We start from the raw sequence: 25,149 nt of genomic DNA on the forward strand, positions 1-25,149 counted from the left end.
TCCAGGTAATTGTAACGGTAAACAATAAAGGAGACTTTATGTAATTAAAAACCTTTATATTTTTTCACAATCCTAAAACTGATTACAGATGGATCTCTTGACCACAACTTCCTTTACAACTGCACAAAGAAGTCTGTATGATAAACTCTTTTTTGAACAACAAAAGTGTGAAGAAAAAAATTATTCTATCATTTAATTATCTATTTATTTCAAAAACTTATATATAAAAGAAAATATGACTGTACTTAATTCCTCAATTTTTTTTCAAACTCACTTTTAAAAATACAAGAGTTCTATAAAATACAAAAAAAAAGATGAATAAAAGGGGAACAAAAAGGGTATAGATGATACCAAAGGGAAATAAAAAACCAAATGTCAAAGAAAGGTAGACAACTATGGTGAAGATCAATTTGTGCTTTCTTTTTGTTGTTTTTTTTTATTTCATCAAAATGTCTAACTTCAATGAGTGTTAAAGCTACTGCATCTATCAGACATGTAAACATTAAAAATAAACGAACATTTTAATACAATGAGTTGGCTTTATTTTTTTTTTCTCATTCAAAGGATCCTTCTTTCTCTTTTACAGCAATATATTTTTCATTATTAAAACACTTCATTCTCAATAATATTGTATAACATGTACAAATAATAAGTTCAAAACATAGTTCTGTGCTATCTGGTTTTACACGGGTATATAAAATGTCAGTTTCTCACTGAATATCTCTGTAGCACTTTTCTGTATATTTTCTAAGACAACCTTTCATTGGATAGGATTGTTCATAAATTATAAATTAGACCTATTGAAAGCCATGTGCTATCTGGTTTTGGATTGATGTGTATATGGTAACAAGTCTTTCATTGGGAATCCATGTAAAACTAATAAAATGATTAACATTGCTATAAATGGTGTCACTAATAACCACTGCAAGTCTTCCATAATTAAACGGTTAAATCTGAAAATATAAAAAAAAATACATATAAAAATCTGGACAAAATAAAATGTTAGTAAAACAAAAAAAAGAAATAATTTAAAAATCATGAAAATCAAGTATAGCAGTATCCTCTGTATTAACCTGCCCAACTAATATTTTTTCTTAATTATATAACCGGTGAGGCATGCTATAGCAGGAGACATTATTGTGTTTTTTAATGTCACCACTGGAAGAATTGACTTTTCAATTGTTTCCATGCTTAGACAAATTAATGGTTTAGAGTACAGGGCAAAACAACAGGTGTCACTAGTAAAGTAAGGATATACTAATTACCCTTCAGAAACATCTGACAAAATCCAGGTTTATGGCGGGAGTTACGGTACTTTGATTTTCATGGGAGGTTATATTGTTTAACAAGAGTGCACACGCTGAAATGTCTCGCCTTCTTTACTAATCATTTATATTATGTTGATAGTCCTAAATATAAAGCTTTATTACAACTGTCACATAAACTTAACATTAACCAAGTAAACTAAACATTGACCAATGAACCATGAAAATGAGGTCAAGGTCAGATGAACCATGCTAGGCAGGCATGTACAGCTAACAATTCTTCCATACAACAAATATAGTTGACCTATTGTTTATAGTTTAAGAAAAACAGACCAAAACACAAAAACTCAACACTGAGCAATGAACCTTGAAAATGAGGTCAAGGTCAAATAAAACCTGCCTGACTGACATATAGATCATAAAATATTTCCATACACCAAATATAGTTGAACTATTGCATATAGTATTAAAAAAAAAGACCAAAACTCAAAAACTTAACTTTGACCACTGATCCATGAAAATGAGGTCAAGGTCAGATGACACCTGCCAGCTAGACATGTACACCTTACAGTCATTCCATACACAAAATATAGTAGACCTATTGCATACAGTATAAGAAAAACAGACCAAAACACAAAAACTTAACACTGAGCAATGAACCTTGAAAATGAGGTCAAAGTCAAATAAAACCTGCGTGACTGACATATAGATCATAAAATATTTCCATACACCAAATATAGTTGAACTATTACATATAGTATTAGAAAAAAAGACCAAAACTCAAAAACTTAACTTTGACCACTGAACCATGAAAATGAGGTCAAGGTCAGATGACACCTGCTAGCTAGACATGCACACCTTACAATCATTCCATACACCATTTATAGTTGACCTATTGCATACAGTATAAGAAAAAAAGACCAAAACTCAAAAACTTAACTTTCACCACTGAACCATGAAAATGAGGTCAAGGTCAGATGACACCTACCAGTTGGACATGTACACCTTACAATCATTCCATATACCAAATATAGTAGACCTACTGCTTATAGTATCTGATATATGGACTTGACCACGAAAACTTAACCTGGTTCACTGATCCATGAAATGAGGTCGAGGTCAAATGAAAATTGTCTGACGGGCATGAGGACCTTGCAAGGTACGCACATACTAAATATAGTTATCCTATTACTCATAATAAGAAAGAAATTAACATTACAAAAAATGTTGACTTTTTTTTCAAGTAGTCACTGAACCATGAAAATGAGGTCAAGGACATTGGACATATGACAGACGGAAACTTCGTAACATAAGGCATCTATATACAAAGTATGAAGCATCCAGGTATTCTAGCTTCTAAAATATAAAGCTTTTAAGAAGTTAGCTAACGCCGCCGCCGCCGCCGCCGCCGGATCACTATTCCTATGTCGAGCTTTCTGCGACAAAAGTCGCAGGCTCGACAATAAAATTGAGAATGGAAATGGGGAATGTGTCAAAGAGACAACAACCCGACCATAGAGCAGACAACAGCCGAAGGCCACCAATGGGTCTTCAATGCAGCGAGAAACTCCCGCACCCGGAGGCGTCCTTCAGCTGGCCCCTAAACAAATATGTATACTAGTTCAGTGATAATGGACGTCATACTAAACTCCAAATTATACACAAGAAACTAAAATTAAAAATGATACAAGACTAACAAAGGCCAGAGGCTCCTGACTTGGGACAGGCGCAAAAATGTGGCGGGGTTAAACATGTTTTTTGAGATCTCAACCCTCCCCCTATACCTCTAGCCAATATAGAAAAAACAAACGTACAACAGTATGCACAGTAAAACTCAGTTTAAGAGAAGTCCGAGTCCGATGTCAGAATAGGAAACAAAAGAAAATAAACAAAATGACAATAATACATAAATAACAACAGACTACTAGCAGTTACTGACATGCCAGCTCCAGACCTCAATTAAACTGATTGAAAGATTATGTCTTCATCATATGAATATCAGGCACAATTCCTCCTGTAAGGGGTTTAGTATTATACCGTCATAAAATATATGAGAAGAACATAACCCGTGTCATGCCAACAACTGGTTTTAGAATAAATATGTTTAATTCCGATGCAAAGACCCTATAAGTGAATCAATATTTAAGTCAAAATATGCAATCTTTAATGACCTGACAACAGTATCGTAACTATATCCCTTCTTAATAAGTCTGTTTAAAGGTTTTGTTAGCTTTTGAGGTGAAGCATACAATTTATAAGCATACAATTTTTGTGTCATCTGCTTTATACTTGTATGCTAGCTGTTCATTTGCTTTGCATTTTGTCAACAACATATTTTTGGATTTTCCCCATGGCAAAAGCTGGACTTTGAAAATTATATATACCACTAAGAGTATAAGTTTGTTAGCTCTACTTATAATTTTCTATTTTACTTATAACCTTTTGCAATGGAACTATAATCACTGCACACATGACTGTTGCTATAAAGAACTTACCTGACTGTATACGAGTCTGTAACAATCATACCATGTCTGTTGCTGTAAAGAACTTACCTGATTGTATACGAGTCTGTAACAATCATACCATGTCTGTTGCTGTTAAGAACTTACCTGATTGTATACGAGTCTGTAACAATCATACCATGTCTGTTGCTACATACCATGTCTGTTGCTATTAAGAAACCTGATTGTATATGAGTCTGTAACAATCATACCATGTCTGTTGCTATTAAGAACTTACCTGATTGTATACGAGTCTGTAACAATCATACCATGTCTGTTGCTATTAAGAACTTACCTGATTGTATAAGAGTCTGTAACACTCATACCATGTCTGTTGCTATTAAGAACTCACCTGATTGTATACGAGTCTGTAACAATCATACCATGTCTGTTGCTATTAAGAACTTACCTGATTGTATACGAGTCTGTTACAATCATACCATGTCTGTTTCTCATCACAACAATTATATGTCCATGACTTGGTTCATTAAAGGCAGGAACTTTTAAACTGTAAAGCCCTGGACCAGCATGGCTTGTGTTTTGTAACAGATGAAATCCAAAATAAACCTGAAACAGTGCACACACTTTAAACTTGATCATCGTTATCAAACAGGATTTGAATACAGACTTATAGTGTTGATATGAAATATCATTGATGTGTTTTCTGTTAATTCACTGTTTATTTAATTCTGAATTATTAGAAACTTACATTTTATAGACAAAATGCTATAAATACTTTATTATCCATGTCCAAAAATGAAACTTCCCTTCCCACTCTCCCTCATACATTTTAATGGAATAGCCCATATCTCAATATAACCTACCCTGATTTCATATGGACCTGCTTTTTTTGACATATCACTAATATCATATTCTAAGTAAAATTCCGACCCTGTGACTTCTTCTTCTATTCTACTGTATTGTGTGATGTAAAGATTAGGCTGAAAAATATATAAACAGAGATATTCAAAATATAGAGTTAATGCAAATAATTTTGTTTCCATTTATGCAAGAAGAAAAAGTGATGATTGACAGATTTTATACAACGTTAACAAAAGTGCTAGCTTGGGATCCTCCAGTTATTTTCATGGATGTTTTGGTTGAAAAGGGTCCAGTAATGGATAGAAAAATATCATGCTTAGCAACCCTGAACAACTCAATTAAGTGTAACATTTTATGGAAAATTACAAGATGATTTTTTTCTGGTCAATTTATCAAAAGTGTACCTTACCCACATGGTAAAATGTTCAATAATTCTGACTTGTGCAGTGAGTCAAGTGGGTCCCTTATTAGTTTTCTTTTTTATATTATTGATATGCATTTATGTACATTTTCAAAACAAAGAGAATGAATTATCTCCCCTTAAAATTTAATATTTCTTAAAAAAAAAATTTATGCCATGAATATTTTGGTTCTAATAAGTTCCTTTTAAGATCTTCTTTTAATTTCTAGTTTACATTATAAACTAATTCATTGGAGGTTTTGGTCAAACAATTTCTCTTTTTAAATTTGACAAAATGCAAATGCCTTATTTTACAAAAAGACCCTTTATTTCTGACTTTTTCATTTCCAAATTCGTCAAAGATTTTGACAGTTGTTGCATGGGATATAATAAGAAAGCAAACATTGTGCCACTTACAAAAACATATCAAAAACAATAACAACTGGCAAACAAAGGCCATTGGATTTTTTTGTTTGGATTGTTTCACATTTAGACATGTTGTTGTCTCTTAAAGCCGACTATATGGTGTGGATTTGCTCATTGTGGAAGGCCATACAGTGACTTATAGTTGTTTAAATCCACATCATTTGCACTCTTAGTGATAGTTTTCTTATTTGCAATGATACCACATCTCCTTGTTTCATATTTCTCATGTTATCAATGTAAATAAGCTTTTCGTTTGGGTCAAACATAGGGAAAGTAAAACCTTTACTCTACCACATACCTTTATATATCCATATATAAAATCATTAGGACTTTTTGTTTCACTTTGTAAACTGTATTTTAATCTTTCTTTATCTTTTTCTTCATCAATAAATATATCCGTTGGTCCCTGAGAGCTTCCTAAACATATCAAGGCTCCATCGTTAGTGGCAACTAATATCTCCAATCCATCTGACCCTTCCATAAGGTCATGAGCCAACAACTGGACCAGAGTTGTTTCCCCTAATGTGAACTTAGTTTTACATTTGAGGTCCATTGAGATGACATGTAGATATCCATCGTCTGTTAATACTAACTGAAACGTAGATAGATACAATAGTTATTCGTCAGCTTTAAGTCTAAGAAATTCCAGACTACAGTCATTGAATGGTGTAACCTTCCCACTTACACCCAATCCCCTTTCCCATTTGAATCATGAACGATTTGTACCATTCCAAATTACCCAAAATGTAACGGGTTTGAGGGAATCACAATTTTTTTTAATGTTTTTTTCTAAATCAAATTTAAATTTAACAAGAGGCTCTTAAGAGCCCGAGTCGCTCAATTGTGAAAAATTCATACATTTGTCAAAAATGGTCATTTAAGGGTAATAACTCATATAGGGAGTCTTCCAATTGATTTAGTAATATTGGCATATTTGTAGATCTTGAATTGCTGATCACTTTTGTTGTTTACATTTTCAACCTACTGTGGAGTTATCATTATTCGTGAAATACCAATTTACATGGGTTCGGTGAGTACAGCTGAATCATCAATTTAAATGTTCAATAAATTACAAATTTTCTATAGGCTTGTATGCAGACTTTGGCAAACGAATTATATGTTTTGCCTCTGGGAAAATTGTTCATTTTTTTTTTATAGTTTACACACTTCCTTTGTTATAGAAATTTTTCCAATTATGATTATTGTTGTATCTTGTACACACACTTTATACCAGTTCCTTTAAAAATTATAAAGTGACAAAAAAAAAAAACAAGTGTCTAAAGGAAACAAAAAAATTCTGGATCAAATGAATTTCATTTAGACACCTACGGTACATGTAAAAATAAATTCAAGACTATACCATATCAGGTGTTGTGTGTGCTGTTGAGATCTTCGTAATGAGTACATTGGATGATATCTTCTTTCCTAACTTTACTGGCCAGTTGGGTAATATTTGACCACTCATGCCATCTAATGCAAAAATATCACTGAAATATATATATGAAAATATAATGAATAACATAATATACTGTAAACATGGTAAAGTGAAGCTTAAATTTTGTGATTTCTATAACAATCTTGTCCTTGAATTGATCTTCCTTCAAGATATTTTATGTTTTCAACTTAATTACGAAAAAGGCTAAATCTCCAAAAAATTTCCCACTTCACAGTATTGACTTATGATACTGTGGATTAATTTATTTTCATGGGTACCAATTTTCATGGATTGAGGAAAAATTGTATTTTCGTGGATATTTGATTTCATCATTTTGACGAAGTCAGCGTACAAGCTTATAAAACATTTCTACTTTGTTAAACATTTAAATTAGTGGTTCACCTATATCCATGAAATCCAGGAAAATTTGTATCCAACAAATAATAATGAATCTACTGTAAGATATATATCTATATTTAAAATGGCATAGAACCATTCATAGAAAGATTTCTCAATATAAAAACCCTCTGGAAAGTTCAATAGAAATACATTGCTTACCCAACATTTGTTGTAATGATGACATCCAACACATTATCATTGTTGACATCATACAACCGACTGCCAGCAGTAGATGTCCCTGTGATCTGAATCTCCCATTGAGTTTTACCATCAGAGTTATAGCAGACGACATCACCACTTGTATCAATGGCAACAATGTCTAAGATATCATCTCCATTTAGGTCAGCTACAGTTATCTGAAAATCAAAATGTTTTTCATAATCACAGAAATTCATGAATTTAACAATAAATTATAGTCTTTATTTATTTGGTCTCTTTCATTTTTTATTTCTTCTTAATCTTGTTACTGTTTTGAAAGAGGTATAGTATTGATGTTTCGGATCCTGTGCATTATGGAATAAAACTTTTTTTTTACTCCTCCATCCTTTCATACATTGACATTCCAACTAGTACATGTATTGTGTTTCATGTGGCTCATTTTCTCTCTCTATAGTACCCATATTACTGCATTTAGTGCTTGTTCTGGATGGATGTCTTTTAATATGCTCTTCTCGTTTAATCATGTGTTTCACCAAAGATCAAGATACAAGACGGAGGACTGAGAAGTCACAACAGAATCTCCTAAGTGATTGTCATTTAGCCAAATTAGTTTGGTGTTGATGCTGGATCTTAATATATTCACCAATTTCCAATACTTAAGGTCATTAGGAACCATATGGTTGGTGTTTGCCTATTGTTGAAGGCTGTTTGATGACCTCTATTTTGGTGAACGTTGTAAGCTTGTTGCCAACTCAAAAACATTTACAATATGAATTCTTTTGATTTGAATTGATTAAATGGTTGTTGTTTGCATATGTTCAGTGGCACATATTTAATACATATTCAGGATAAGAATAGATTATCAATATGCACCTTTTACTTACACGAAACAGAGTATCTATGACTCTCCAACACTGTGAATAGTACAAATGCACTAATCTTATGCATGCTAACAAATGAAATAATTTTTCACACCATAAATCAGTTTGAAATGGCATAATTATTAAAACCCATATTTCAAATTTGTTGAAATCCTCAAACAGAAAGATGTTTCTCAAAATTTTACAAAAACCAATTGCTACCAAACCAATTGTTTACAGATCAGTTGCTTACACAGGAATCTATTTCCAATAACATTTTATACATCAATTTTTGATGAAATCTTATCATAAAAAGATGCTTCTAAAAATTGTTATTTTTAACAAAGTGTTTTGCTACAATTTTTCATAAAAATGTAAAGGAAACTTTCTTTTATACATATAAACAATGTGTATAAAATTATTGAAATTAATTGTCACAATCTTGACTAATATGACATGGGGGTGTCCAAACAGAATGGTAACTATAGGGCACCATCAAGTCACTGACTTGTCTAATATCACAGGAACATCCATTGTAAAAATTCTAAATAAATGCTTAGTTTTGGTTTATTTCAATAGCTATTTTGATAATTGATGTTATGTCTTTTGTGTAAAGTAGAAAAAGTCAAATTTCTCAAGCCCAATTTTTGTAAACTAAGCCAAAGTTATGACCCAAAGGAAATAATTTACAGTTTTAAATGCAAATAAAAAATCCAAAAATGAATACAATCCCAATATATATTTAACCTTATCTCAGCATTGACTATAGATTTAATTTTTTTGAAATCTCAACAGAGTAAACAAATGATTTTTTTTAAATAGTGACTCTATGATTTCTGTTCAAGTCAAGTTAGTTTGAGTTATTTCCCTTTAGCCAATGTTGATATTCAGAAAAATGCATAAAATTGAGAATGGAAATGGGGAATGTGTCAAAGAGACAACAAACCGACCAAAGAGCAGTTTATTTGTTTATTAGGTGAAGTATCAGTATATCAAACTTTTCTCACCTGTCCATGTATAGACCCAGAGGACTTAGGCCAGCCATCTTTAACTTGTCCAGCATGGTCTAATATATAGAGATTACCAGCTGACGTTCCTAGAACAATCTCTAAAGGACTGAAGTCTCCCTGGATATCTACTACAGTGGGAGTGAATAGATTGTAGGCAGGAAACTCAGCTGTTATCTAAAAAAAAAATCAATAATTATCATATACTGTGGATTCATTTATTTTCGTGGGTACCAATTTTCGTGGATTAAGGAAAACTTGCATGTTCGTGGATGTTTAATTTTGTGGTTTTGCCGAGGTCTGCATACAAGCCAAATGAAAATTTGTTATTAGTTGAACATTTAATTTTGTGGTTCACCTGTACCCACGAAATCCACAAAAATTGGTATCCAACGAATAATAAAATGCTCCGCAGGGCGCAGCTTGATACGACCGCAGAGGTCGAACCCTGAACAGTTGGGGCAAGTATGGACACAACATTCAAGCTTGATACAGCTTTGCATTTGGATTGTGATTAAATATTTGACACAGCATAGGTTTCTGACACAGAATGAATGTGGTCTAAGAACTTAAAAATTTTAAATTGGACATTCACCTATTATGGTCTAATATCCAAAATCTAAATACATGGTTAGATTCAGCATATCAAAGAACCCCAAGAATTCAATTTTTGATGAAATCAAACAAAGTTTAATTTTGGACCCTTTTGACCTCAATGTGGACAAAGTTGATAACGGGGCCCAAAAATCAAAAATCTAAATACATGGTTAGATTCAGCATATCAAAGAACCCCATATATTCAATTTTTGTTGAAATCAAACAAAGTTTAATTTTGGACCCCGATTTGGACCAACTTGAAAACTGGGCCCATAATCAAAAATCTAAATACATGTTTAGATTCAGCATATCAAAGAACGCTAAGAATTCAATTTTTGTTAAAATCAAACTAAGTTTTATTTTGGACCCTTTGGACCTTAATGTAGACCAATTTGAAAACGGAACCAAAAATTAAGAATATAAATACATGGTTAGATTCGGCATATCAAAGAACCCAAATAATTCAATTTTTGTTGAAATCAAACAAAGTTTAATTTTGGACCCTTTGGACCTCAATGTGGACCAATTTAAAAACGGGGCCCAAAATCCAAAAACTAAATACACGGTTAGATTCAGCATATTAAAGAACCCCAAGAATTCAAGAATAAAACCCCATTGAAATTGGTCAAGAAATAAGCAATTTATACGAAGTATCTTCTTTTGCACAATACTGTGCAATTAAATATTTCTTGCTATTGCGCAATACTGTACAATTGACAATTTCTTGCTATTGCGCAATATTGTGCTATTGGATATTTCTTGCTATTGCGCAATACTGTGCAATTGAAGATTTCTTGCTATTGCGCAATACTGTGCAATTGAAGATTTCTTGCTATTGTGCAATACTGTGCAATTGAAAATTTCTTGCTATTGCACAATACTAATTATATAATAATTTACACATCCTGTTTGGTGTGTATCTCCTACCATATCATTATTATTTGCTTTTAAATATAAATCAGAAATAACCAACTTAAAATGGAAAATTTTAAAAGAAAAAAAAAAAGGAAAAAAAAAAAAATCCCCCCCAAATTTTTTGAACCCCCTTATGATTTATCACCCCCAAACTTAATCCTCACCTTCCCTTTGTGGTATGGTACCTTGCAGTACAATTTCAGAGAGATCCATACACTTGAACACAAGCTATTGTCTGGAAACTAGAAAAATGTGTTTTTTGGCCCCTTTTTGGCACCAAATTCCGAACCGTTTAGGGCAATTACCCCCAAACTCAAACCCAGCTTTCCCTTTGTGATATGGAACCTTGTAGTACAATTTCAGAAAGATCCATACACTTACACACAAGTTATTGTCCTGAAACTAGAAAAATGCTTGTTTTTTGCCCCTTTTTGGCCCCTAATTCCTAAAATATTGAGGCAATTACCCCCATCATCAATCCCAGCCTTCCCTTTGTGGTATGGTACCTTGCAGTACAATTTCAGAGAGATCCATACACTTGAACACAAGTTATTGTCTGGAAACTAGAAAAATGCTTATTTTTTGCCCCTTTTTGGCCCCCAATTCCTAAACGTTTCGGCAATTACCCCCAAACTCAATTCCAGCTTTCCCTTTGTGATATGGAACCTTGTAGTACAATTTCAGAAAGATCCATATACTTACACACAAGTTATTGTCATGAAACTAGAAAAATGCTTGTTTTTTGCCCCTTTTTTGGCCCCTAATTCCTAAAATTTTGAGGCAATTACCCCAAAAATCAATCCCAGCATTCCTTTTGTGATATGGAACCTTGTGGAACAATGTCAGAGAGATCCATACACTAACACACAAGTTATGTCTGGAAGTTACAAAAATGCTTATTTTTGGCCCCTTTTTGGCCCCTAATTCCTTTACTGTTGGTACCATAACCCCCAAAATCAATCCCAACCTTCCTTTTGTGGTATTGAACCTTGTGGTAAAATTTCATAGAGATCCATTTACTTAAACTAAAGTTAGAGTGCGAAAACCAATGTGTCTTCGGACAGCGCCGGACGACGCTAGACGACGACGACGACGACGACGCCAATGTCATACCAATATACGACCACAAAAATTTTTTTGCGGTCGTATAAAAATTCATTTATTATAGTGGGTACTAATTTTTGTGGATTGAAGGAACATTGTATTTTTGTGGATTTTTGATTTCATGGTTTTGCATAAGTCTGCATACATGCTTATAGGAAATTTGTACTTTGTTGATCATTTAAATTTGTTGTTCACCTTTAACAATGAAATCCACGAAAATTAGTATCAAAATATTGATAATGAATCCACAGTCTTTAGTACTCATACACAAACAAGGGAGAACCATTTGCCATGATTACAATGTATCACAATATTTTACATCTGTATGATTTTTTGTATTCTTAACTTGTTTGTGATATGGCAATTATTTTCTGTTCACTTTTATGAGTCAAGCAGTCAAATTTTGTTATAAAACATATTTTAGATGGTCAATTTTAGAAAACACTGGCCTGTTACTACTTTTTAGCCAATGCTAATTAATATCAGGGCATTATAAATTTATGAAACGACGATGTAAAACTTTATGTTTACAGCTGACCACTTACATTCTCTTTTTAAATTTACTAACGTCAGATCTACGATATTGGTTCAATCCAGACTAGTCAGGTTGACCCTTAAAATGAAAATAAAAATTTACCAGATTTCTCAGATTAAATACTTTGGTCCACTATGGCTCCAAAGTTGTCAGATTTACCACTGTTATCCCAGATTATAATAATTTACCTGTGTAAGATCTAATACTTTGGTCCACAATGGCTCTAAAGTTGTCAAATTGACCACTGTTATCCCAGACAATAAAAACTTGCCAATGTCTTCATACTTCAATCCATTTAACTGTTCTTTTTTATTGCTTCCCTTTGCTCTGAATTTAAAATATCACATAAATGAAAAATACAGTGTAAATATAGTATTCAAAGGGTGTAAAAAGGAAAAAGAAAAATACTGCACAAAAACAAAAAACCTCCGAAAAAATACATGCATCTATAAGTGTGAATTGCTCATGGAGTTTTTGCATAAAAATTACGGTTATAAAATGCAATAAAAATATTTCATATTGTTTCAAGCTAAAACACATAAAATGGGTAAAAATAATTATGTAACAGCTGAACATTAGTTAAGTGATGATTTTTATCAATGTTGACTTATCTATATCTTTAAAAAATAATAATTCAAGGGCAATAAATCCTTACAAGTTGACTTGTTAACAAGTCGGCCATGTTCAACAATTAGACCTCATAACCTTCTTGAAAATGTATTTAAATACATGTATGTTAATACAATGACAATTATACTAATATAAACACAAGTGTATATTTTTGTAGGGAAATTTTCTATATATTTCAACACAATTAAATTAAAAAATACATTTTCACATCAGGAGAAAACAAAAACAACTGAAGAACAAGAGCACACTGAAATGTCTAGCGTACTTTACATGGTTGAATTTATGTTGAAAGCCTGTAATATAAAGGTTCTGATACATGTATCGCATAAACTTAACATTATCAATGATCCATGTAAATGAGGTCAAGGTCAGATGAATCCTGCCAGACAGACATGTACACTTTACAATCATACCATACACCAAATATAGTTAGCCTATTGCTTAAAGTATATGAGAAACAGGCCTGAACATTGACCAATAAACTATAAAAATGAGGTCAAGGTAAGATGGTCCCTATTAGACGACATGTACACCATGCAACCATTCCTAACACCAAATAAAGTTGACCTTTTGGTTATACATGTAGTATCTGAGAAACAAACATAACCATGAAAACTAAATATTGACCAATGAACAATGAAAATGAGATCAAGGAAAGATGAACCCTGCAAGACAGACATGTAAACATTACAATCACTAGAAAAAACATGCGCAAGCGCGGCTTGAAGACTACTTGAAATGTTTATGGTGATACACAGCTTGGGTTCATGTTTCTCAAACTGTTTTTATGCACTGATGCATTAAATTGATAGTTTTTATAAAGTTGGCAGTTCTTCTTCCATAGGAGTTTGAATGTCCAATTAGTAGCTTCTGTCTCTGTGTTACACAGGTGCTCCTAGAACAGAGGAAATAACTCAGAAAAGAAGACGACAACCTAGAACACTGATGATTAAAACATTTCTCAGTGGTGCTAGTTTGTAGTATTTCTTTTTTACCAAAGGTGCAAGTCAAGTTCTGTCTCTGTGTGATATGGGTGCTCCAAGAACGGAGGAAATAACTAAGAGAAGACAATCTAGAACTCTCTGATGATTTAAAACATTTCTTCAGTGGTGCGAGTTTGTAGTATTTTTTTTTCGAGTGGTGCAAGTTCTGTCTCTGTGTGACACAGTTGCTTCGAGAAAGGAGGAATTTACTAACAGAAGAAGAAAACAATCTAATGATTAAACACATTTCTTCGAGTTTGTTATATTTCTTTTTTTTTTTGAGTGGTGCGAGTTTGAGAAAGTGATGCAAGTTGTAATAATTAGTGAGAGTGTTTGAGTGGTGCGAGTTGGCCGTGGGCCCAGTTGTCATAAATTCAAGAAAGTTAACGGCTTAAGACTAATTGTACTGTTTATTGTGTGTGTGTGTGGGGGGGGGGGGGGGGGGGGGGGTGTCCAACCTGCACAATGCATAATCTGTTTTGAATTTCAAGTCCGGAGCTATTTTCTGACTTGGCCGATAAGTAAAAAAATAGCTCCAGACTCAGAATTCAAAAGGAATTACACAATGCATAGCCCTGAGGGTACATTTCCAAACGACCGCCCTTCTCTTCTAATAAATGTTTGCATATCGCAAGTCTGTAAGTTTGATTTAGTTCAATTTTTCAATTCTAGACTATACCTTTTTCGGATAAATATTTTTTTTTCTTTTTTGGTACCTTTTGCGCATGCTTAAAACAGATACAAAACCATTTCTGCCTGCTTACAAAACGTAGACGGTAAGGAACCAGCTATCGAAATTTATTTGGGGTTTAATTAATTAAGCTATGCTAATTAAAGCAATTACTATATGAAGTTATAAAGTACATTACATACGCTAACTATTTATTATTATATAATACTTCAGACAATCGTCGGCTCGGAGACAAACCAGCTAACAAATTTTGGTCTACAAATTTAAAAGTATAGATTCCTCCATACACCAAATATACCTAGTTGATGTGACTTGACTGTTAGTGTTGCTCTCTACCTATTGCAATTTATTCAAAATTCTGACCAAATTGCAATTTGTTTTATAAAATCAAACTGTTCAAATGGTCAGAAATTTGAACAAACTGCTGTAGAAAACCACAGTCAAGTCGTGAAAGTGCAAGGTGATAAAATAAAGCATACATACAATCCTATAAGACATTAATTCCACTTCAATGTTGTTATGAATTCAGTCTAACAGTTTGTATAGAAATTTTATTGTTATTGTCATGCTAAGCCTAAAGGTGATAGGTAGTAATTTTGAATTGCTATAAAAATGTCCAAACTAAGCTTTCATACAATTTTATTTGTATAGAAAAAGTCTTCTTTATTCATAAGAATCAGACATCATTTGAATTAAAACATTTTATATTCAGTAAAATATGTGTGAAATAGCAATACGTTGTCCTTTTGCTTATAGTATCTGAGAAATAGACCAAACCACAATATACCAATCAACTATGAAAATAAGGTCAAGGTCAGAAAAAACCTACCAGTCAGACATGTATACCTTAAAATCATTGCATACACTAAATAAAGTTACTTAAAGTATCTGAGATACGGACTTGACCAAGAAACTTAATCTGATCACTGATCCATGAAATTAGGTCGAGGTCAGATGAACCCTGTCTGATGGATATGTAGACCTTGCAAAGGATCCATATACCAAATAATATTATCCTATTACTCATAATAAGTAGTTGTTGAACCATGAAAATGAGGTCAAGGATGAAGGATATTATATGACAGACAAAAACTTCATAAAAAAAGGCATCTGTGTACAAAAACGTATGAAGCATCCAGGTCTTCTACCTTCTGAAATATTAAGCTTTACAAAATTAGTTTATGCCTCGCCCATTGCCACCCCCTGATTGTAATCCCTATGTCTCGCATACTTATGTCCCAGGCAAGACAAAAGCTATGACCAAATACACACAATATAATTTGACATTCTGTTTCAGTCAACTCATGGTTTGTTAAAATCAACCCATAAAAGGCTTCAAACCCATTTTTTTAAATCTTTTATTATATGAAATATATAGCAAAATTTGAAGGTAACAGATACTACTGTCTGTGCACTCCTAAGTTCCTCTCAAAATATTTTTCCAATTTATATAGTTTGGATTATAAACTAAAAGTATTTGAAGTTTGATCAATTTCCTCCTCTTCTCTTGTTCCTTCAAAACTGTTCTTGTTCTTGTATGCTACCTTATAAAACAATTTATCAGGTGACAAATCAAAGGCAGATTGAGTAGTAATTTCCAAATTTTAAAAAAGTTCCCCTCACAATTTAGAATTTGTTCTCCCAAGTTTTAGCAATATTCAAATATTCATTAACTACAAAGGATCTAATTTAAAGATACGAAAAACTTCAAAGGATCCAAATTTAAGAGATGAAAAATTTCCTGGCACAAATTTTTGAGAACTTGACGGCATTTTGTTTCCTTTTGGTGTTTCTTCAATTAGTGAGTCTGAAAGTCTATCAAAGTTTTCCAAGAAATAGATAATACCTTCACTTGTTGTACAAGATTTAGAACCTAGTATATCACATGCAGTCTGTAATTTTTCGAATGTCTCTTCAATTTCATTGTGTTCTATATCAATATCTATCAAGGCTATTTTCTGGCGCTTCTTCAATTCCTTGTTAAACTCATCAGCATACTTATCAATCATACTTTGACATTCTTTCTTATGATCAAAAATAGCTTGTCTAATTTCTTCAAAACTTTCATTAATTTGTTTTTTTACATTCTTCATTCCATCTGAAGCTTTGGACCACTCAGTTATATTCCTCATTGCTTTCTCAAATCGATGCCTTTTATCATCAAAATCATTGTCATCAACAAGAATATGATGACTGTTGTGAGTTTTAGTTTTAGTAATGCATTGTGAACAGATGATTTTACTGCATGCCTTACAATAATGACTGCAAGACATACCTTCATGTTCCTCACACTTGAAGTTATGAAACTTCAAACTACCAGAAGAGTCTTCATGCACTACTTCTTTTATTCTTTCAATTCTGTGGTTCTTAGATATTTTGGGATGGATGTTGTCTTTACATTTATCACACATCACAGGTTGACAATCACAGCCTAAACACCTCCACATATTCATCCCTTTAGATCTACATAAGTCACAAATTACTGGTGTCTGACTTTTACGTACACTACTTGCCATACCTTTGTATAGGGAACGACTATATCCAGATGCCATATTTATAATGAAAACTTCTATGATTTATTGTTTTTCTTCTGTACAGTGCATTTCAATCATACAAAATTGTAATTAAGACAATACTTACTAAAGGTAATGAAGGCACACCTGAATAGCTACATATAAAGAGGGGTTCTTAACTTCTTAGTCATAATGTGAATGTCAACAATAATGTATAATATCAGATTCTATTTATAAGAAAGAAAGTGTGAATACAACTTATTTTTAACAGTTTTATTTTTGCTTTTTGTTTTTTCAAGCTACCTTTTTGTTCAACCAATTATTTTGAGAATAAGTACTGTAAATAATATTAGATAATAAATGACACCCCCATTGCTATCCTCACTAAAGTATGTAATTTGATCATTTCCATATAGCTTTATGAAATCATCTGACACTAAAGATTTCTTTTTACAAATAGGTTCTGTAATTTATCTATTATTTCTTGAATGAAATTTATTGAGCCATTTCAATACTCATAAATATTTTAATTTCTCTTTTCAATATTATATAACAATAAGTTTTTTTTTAAACAATATAACTATATTCAATGTTTATAATAACAAATTATTAATTCCATTCATATATCAAATAACATAAAATTCATCAATAAATAACTCTAATACCTAAAGCAGAGGCCCATTCTAATCTATATCAGTCATTTGGCTAGCTACCCCTGACATTAAAACAGCAAAAATTATAAAATGCAATTTTCATTATTAATGAACATGTATGTAAATGACCACATTCATAATCATTATAAAGGGCTTTTACTTTCAAGAAAGTACTATAGTTGGTAGTATTAAATGTATAAGTACTATAAGGTTGAAAGTATATTTTAACAGCTGGGCTTTAAAACAGCTACTGTAAACATACTGAAGAATGTCTTGCCTGCAAAATTGTTTTGACCTCATATGTCGACTTATTATTGATCAATGAACCATGAAAATTAGGTCAAGGTCAATCAAACATGATTCTGAATTATAGTAACATATTTTCCCTTTTATTTTAAGAAATGAAGAAACTTGATACATGAACCATGAAAAAGAGGGGAAGATAAGGTGTCCCCTGCCAGACATGTACACTAAACAATGATTAAATATTTCAAATATGTCTGTTTTTGCATTCTTAAATTTTTAGGATTGCACCCTCTCAAACCTCAAATCTGAAATCCATGCCTGCAAAGTACAAATAGTAACTGGGCAATTGAAATAATCTTTGAGAATCGTGGGAAACTTGTCACACTGACATACACAAAACTTCAATAAAACTGAAAATATCTGTGAAACTGACAACAGTGTTTTACTGTTATTCATAGTACTGTGGATTCATTTTGTTTTATGGGTACCAATTTGTTTGGATTGAGGGACAATTGCATTTTCGTGGTTACTTGTTTTTGTGGTTTTCCAAAGTCTGCATATAAACCTATAGATAGAAAATAAGTTTGTGGTCACACATCAAATTGTGGTTCACCTTTACCTCTGAAAATTGGTATCCCCCTAATAATAATGAATCCACAGTAATTGAAAAGATCCTCTTTAAAATTACTAAATAATTACCATGATCAAAGAACATTTAATTGAGGTCAAGCTTTCACCTGCTTCTCATAATCTATGATTTGATTTGATTTGATTTTTGATGTTTAACGCCACTTTTAAGCACCGCTTTTGGGCTATTTCGTGGCGGCCAGTTTTTATTGGTGGAGGAAGCCAGAGTACCCGGAGAAAACCACTGACCTTGGATAGGAAAACCAACAATCCTAGTCAATTAAGATTGGAGTCGAGTGCACCCGCACGAGCGGGGTTCGAACTCACAACCTCAGTGTTGACTGGCTGGTGATTACAGTAGTAACTACTTAGACCACTCGGCCACCGAGGCCCCCATAATCTATGATTTGAAATGTTTTGCCTAAGAAGTTAAACTAAGATAAAATAAAAACTCTACTTACATGAAGTCATCTTCTTCAAAGAAATAAGAAACAGATATAACAAGTTCCTCTACTCTCTTGTCATTGTTTAGGTCAACCAAAACAGGTGTTGACAGAACGTGTGCATCTACTGGTACTACATGCTGAAACTGTAAATAAACAATACAAGTGAACACGTACATCAACTGGTACTACATGCTGAAACTGTAAATAAACAATACAGGTGTACATGTGCATCAACTGGTACTACATGCTGAAACTGTAAATAAACAATACAGGTGTACATGTGCATCAACTGGTACTACATGCTGAAACTGTAAATAAACAATACAGGTGTACATGTGCATCTACTGGTACTACATGCTGAAACTGTAAATAAACAATACAGGTGTACATATGCATCTAGTGGAAAAAATATGTCAGAATTTTAATAATAAGAATTCACATGTGCATCTTTCTGAACAATATTATCAAACCTGCCAACTTTCACGATTTAGGCATAAACTACAGGATTTTGACACCTTGTCCTGATTGCACGATCATAATCTTGTTAAAAGCTCTATAACACAATTTTGTGAAAATCTACACTAAAAGTTTGCTGGTTCCCTATTTTCAAGGGGAGACAATTGTGATCAGAGATAATTAGCCAATTAAAATAGTATTTCCTGTGTTCATCTTCTGATTAAAGGAGCATTGTAAATAAGCAGATTCGAACTTGTTTTGAACTATTAAGTTGTTTTCCTCTGTCTGTATGTCTGTATGTCAGATTTGTAAAATTCATGATGATGGTGGACAAATTATCATTTGCAAGAAGGTTCTTAAGCTGCCGAAGACGAAAAGTATGGCTAATGACAAATTCAAGGATTTATTTTGCAAAGTTTGCAATATTGAGTCTACGTTGACCAATGTGGCTTGAATGATATTTCAAAGCATGCAAGGACTGTTAACTTCATCATAAGTCCAACTTGGCTTAGCGCTACCAAGTCTGTTAGTAACTTCTTTGTATACCCGTAAATAGATGATGAGCAACTCAAGACGGTCAATCAAACATGTTCAGTTAATACAAAAGAACTGTTCATAAGACATTTTCATTGCTTTGGGTTAAATCAGACTATAATAAAATATGAATCAAGTTTTATAGGAGACAATGAAGTGTGCTTACATTGATACAATTTGAGTTGTAGTGCTGCCATGAACATTTTAAATAGTAGCTTATATAGACATTACACTTATTGAATAACAGAATATTTTTCTGGTATTCAAGCTATATTTACTATCTTTTCTATCCAATATAGAATATAAGCACAAGAATCATATAAGCACAAGAACCATACAAATAAAAAGAAAAAAAGGTATAAATAGTTCATCATCAGTGTACCATAAGAAAAAAAGGGAGATATGACACTATTTCTACATTACAGTGAAAAACAGTACACGCAAAACTGTAAATAAGCAAAACAAGTGCAGATAGAACATATGCATGTATCATTGAAACATGTTGAAATCAAATTAATAGTATTAAGCTGAAAAAGATGCAAAATTAATTAATTTTAAAGTTATATTTAAATGTATAGGTATTTGTTTTTTTATAATTTGGCTTCTTTAAAACTGCTTTTTAATCTTAGATTTCCAAAATATAATTTCAAACGCCACAGGTCAGAAATAATAAGGGTGCTACCTGAATCAATTTGTTTCACTTGTGCTATTTTGATTTCAACAGTAGCAATTTTTTAATAGCTTCTTCAACAACAATGAAAAATAATACCGAAAATTACCATTTGCAAAACAAATTGTTGAATACCGTTAGATGAAAAGAACTTTTCTCTTATAACTGTAATTATATATATATAATTTATCTCACCTCATCGCCTTTTGGTTTCTCAACAAAAGCATATTTATTTATTGTAGGAGCATTTACTATCAATTCATACTGGTACCAAGCCTTCGAAACATAGACTGGATCTATCTGAAACCAGAAAATAAATATTTCATGTAAATCCAATACAACATAGGTTAATGTTAATCATTTGAGAAGAATTATCTCCCTTTAAAAAAATAAACTCCTAGTTTTCAGAGCTTTATATAAATGACTTACCCTGGTAATTTCAATACCAATTTTGTCTTGTTGAAATTGATACGCTTCCCCTATATGAAAATTAGAAAAATTCAACCATAGGAATATCATCTAATAAAACCAAACTGTTTGATACACTTCAAGACACAGCCTTTTCCCAAAACACATTTCTTGAAACAAAAATCAGACCCTTATATCAAAAACTTTAAGTAAATCATTACTCTGGCTGGAAAGCTGCATTGGTTTGATGTAAAGCTAGGTAATATTGAGAAATATATAGAAAACTTTTGATAAAAAAAACAACATTTATTACTTTATAAACATATTTGGTGGCCTTCGGCTGTTATCTGCTCTTTGGTTTGATTGTTGTCTCTTTGACATATTCCCCATTTCCATTCTCAATTTTATTAAACTGTAGTATGTATGGAGAAAATATAATAAGTAAGATATGTAGTTGAAATTTATATGAACTGAATGTCTATCAACAACAACCAAAAGCAGCTACAAATCTGTTTGATTTTCTTGTAAGAACTTGTTTCAAATATCATTTTAAAGTCAGTTCATAATTCCTAGCATGAAAATCAGGAAATGGCTACAATGTATGCCAATAATTCTGTTTGTCCCATTAATCCATTATTTTGAAGTTTGTCAACACAATTCACAGACTTTCCAGCCAAGGCATTACAGGACTTAACTGTATTGACATACCTGATAAGTTTTATCCTTCAACCTCTGACCATCTGGTGAGTAAAATCTCAGCTCTCCAGAAGAAAGAGTAAACATTATATCTAACATTCCATCGTGGTCAATGTCGAACTGTAAAAACAAATTTATAAATTTCTTTCAACTTATATCAAGGATAGTATTTTGTAAGAGAAAAATACTGTAAATTCAGAAATTATTGCGTGCATTTATTATTGCGATTTTGTCATTTGAGACTAAAATGCGATTTTAATTTTTGCGATATTGAGAAAAATCCTGTTTAATTCATATAAAAAAATTTAAAATGCGAGTTTAAATTATTGCGATTATAACCCTGTCGCATTTTTCGCAATAATAAAAACATCGCAATAATTTCTGAATTTACAGTAGTGCATTTGTAATATGCAAAAAAAGACAATATATAAATTTATTTGTTGTCTGCCAGTAGGTACCACAAGTGCAGCAGGAGCTGCATAATTTTTCTAAGAACATGAGTTCACCTCTTGTTTATGAAGAGATTCAACTTGGTGAAGCTTGAGTTTTCAGTTTTGTTGAATAATGTTAGGACATTTTTTTCATTTGGACATATAGTGTTTGTCGACTAATGATTTTCCATTGCCGTCTTATTATATATACATTCATATACATTTGTAAAACTATTAGTTAAATGAGTGGAATAAAAAAAAAGTTAAACAGCAAGAAATGGCCCACAGAGTTGTTATGCATGCTTTTAGCTTGAATAGTTAACATTTTATTTTTCATTTTATGCATTGTTTAGTTGTACACCATCAAGATTGCACTACAGTCTTATAATGTCAAATAACTTTTTTTATGTTATTTTAAAGTATGTTTCATTGCATAATTTTTTTTCAAACATAAGGACCACTAAAATGTCTTATTTCATTACAGTTCTTATATAGTTTTGTAATTCCTGTATATAAAAAAGATATCTTCTTTATTGTCAGTTTTTTACTTTCTCTTTCAGTTGGTTCCGAAATTGTGTGATTTTACTATTTTTTTATTTCTTTCTGACATACAAACATTTTGCCTGATAGATGTTAATCCAAAAATAAAATATATACCTATGCAATAACTTAAATACCTTAGATTTTTTAATTACTCACTTGTAAAGGGCTAGCATGTACAGAGTTATCTAGGTTGACAGCTGGCCATGAGGAATGATGTAATATTTGACCATTTTGTCCCTGTAGCACCGTAAAACTTTCACTAAATGGAGCAGCTATTATTTCATGTTTACCGTTGCCATCTACATCAGCTATTAAAGGAGCAGCAGCAAATGGAGAATGGGCAAGCTCAGCAGTCCACAGGGTATCGATGTTATAACCACACCTAATAATTGTATAAAAATACAGACTTAAAGAGCAATAAAGGACAGATATATTGATGTCTAAAACCTTGCATGTGCTGGCATCATTAATCTGTAAATGCAAACTGTAACCTACCATGCCTACTGTAAAGTAAGTGATCATTGACAAGATTTTTCAGAGTTTTTCTTGTATTTCCAGGTTTTTTTCTTCATATTATCATTTGTAAATTCTGATTTAGTTCTAGGTAGTTGAAGGAAGTTGAAGACAATCATCAATCATAATCCAAAATTGAAATAATAAATTTATCATTCCAGCAAGTTTATGTAGTATTATAAACTGTAAGATATTTTGTGTTTTGTAAGATTTTAGTTGTTCTATAGCCATGATAGCTGAAATAGTCCTGTTGGTGTTTTCTGTTTTTGTTCTTAATTCATACATGCATGATATGTACATGTCTGCATTACTTAAAATGGTAAAAAGTGTTAAAATTGTAAAAAAAGAACTGATCTATACTGATTCCATATATAGTAACAATAAATAGCATTATGTTCCCTCTTTTACATGTAGTCACTGGTAGTTGGGGTGTTTAGCAGAAATTGTGCAAGATTTTTTTTTTTTTCATTAATTTTAAATTAATTTATTTTTATTGTTTATGCCCCAATCCTGAAGTCAATGATTATAACTGTGAGTATTTTTCAACATTTAGATGTAAGTGATTCAAAAAAAAAAGTTTAAATGTCATTACAACCAATAATTAAATTGCCTAAGTAAAAAAATTCAAATTATTTTATCAACTTAAATTTTTTAAAAAAATAGTGCTACATTTTTTTGTACATGTATTCAAAACAGACTTCATCCTCTGTCCTTAGTGACAATAGCCTTGTATTGTTAATGTGGCCAGGTGACTTTAATGTGACCTAATAAGCTTCAATCTAGTCAACTTAGCTGCTTAAATAAGGCACTGATCTAAGTCAACTTGGATGTCAAATTTTAGACATGGATAAAACTTAAACCCAGATAATATACATCATACATTTGTGTGCAAAATCACGAGATCAAATTCATCATCTTGTTGAAACATTTTTCTGGTAATACGATAATTTCAATAAATAATGACTGAAAATTAGTTTAATTTGAAAAATATAAATGATATACACAGAGGGGGGCAAAAAGTATTTTCAAATATGGCAGCCGAAATTCCAAAAATATATTATAATGACTTGACATTTAAAGAAACTTTTATCAATCTAAGATTAATATAGCAACTGCAGGTAACAATAAAATATGATTTTATTGTTACCAGCAATTTCCGTTTAAAATCGGGTCCCTGTCTGGAAATACTTTTCAGCAATAAGTCTCGTAAATAACACTTACTATTTCTTAATGTTATTTTTTGGATGTACATCATAACATGTACGAAAGTCTTAGTCAGTGCCTATTAGCACGTACAGCCTAACATTCTGTTTCTAAGCCTTGTACGAATAAATTTCATATTTTGAGAAAATGTATAGGGCTATTCTTTATATAATTTCTTCTTCATCATATCTTTAATGTTTGTTTTACATTAGACTTACTACTTGATGTGTCTGTGCATGTAAAGCAAATGTAATTGGTAAAAAATAAATAAAAATGTATTTTTTATCTTCACACCTTAACTTTTCTACACGTTCAGATTGCACTTTAGAAGAAATTGGTTCAATATTTTCAATATTTCTGGTAAAACAGAACAAAAGTAGCAATAAAATCGTCTGATTATTCATCTTTTATGATTTTTGTTCATTTTCATGGGCGCATCCATCTTGATTACTTCCCCTTGACGCTGGTCACTTTGCGATCG

At 31.9% G+C, this 25,149-nt stretch overlaps 1 protein-coding gene across 1 annotated transcript; it reads right to left on the reverse strand.

The window, feature by feature from the left end:
• Nucleotides 1-607: 607 nt before the first annotated feature.
• Nucleotides 608-25,113, reverse strand: LOC127739221 (uncharacterized). Its single transcript, XM_052250833.1, has 13 exons — nucleotides 24,963-25,113; nucleotides 23,109-23,334; nucleotides 21,991-22,098; nucleotides 21,070-21,174; nucleotides 19,230-19,357; nucleotides 12,614-12,752; nucleotides 9,275-9,451; nucleotides 7,408-7,604; nucleotides 6,775-6,901; nucleotides 5,713-6,006; nucleotides 4,591-4,707; nucleotides 4,176-4,333; nucleotides 608-953 (listed from the first exon to the last, which is right to left on the reverse strand). Exons 1-13 carry the CDS (start codon nucleotides 25,070-25,072, stop codon nucleotides 815-817), a joined length of 2,025 nt encoding a protein of 674 aa, XP_052106793.1. The 5' UTR covers nucleotides 25,073-25,113; the 3' UTR covers nucleotides 608-814.
• Nucleotides 25,114-25,149: the final 36 nt, after the last annotated feature.

Source organism: Mytilus californianus, unplaced genomic scaffold (genome assembly GCF_021869535.1).
Source record: "Mytilus californianus isolate M0D057914Y unplaced genomic scaffold, xbMytCali1.0.p SCAF_4, whole genome shotgun sequence".
Lineage (NCBI taxonomy): Eukaryota > Metazoa > Mollusca > Bivalvia > Mytilida > Mytilidae > Mytilus > Mytilus californianus.

Excerpts from the sequence above, each read along its gene's own strand:
- LOC127739221 (XM_052250833.1), bottom strand. The coding sequence starts at position 25,072 with ATGAATAATCAGACGATTTTATTGCTACTTTTGTTCTGTTTTACCAGA. Across the intron at positions 23,335-24,962 it reads GAACGTGTAGAAAAGTTAAG|GTGTGGTTATAACATCGATA; the intron begins GTGTGAAGATAA and ends TACAATTATTAG. Across the intron at positions 954-4,175 it reads ACAGACTCGTATACAATCAG|ATTTAACCGTTTAATTATGG; the intron begins GTAAGTTCTTAA and ends TTATATTTTCAG.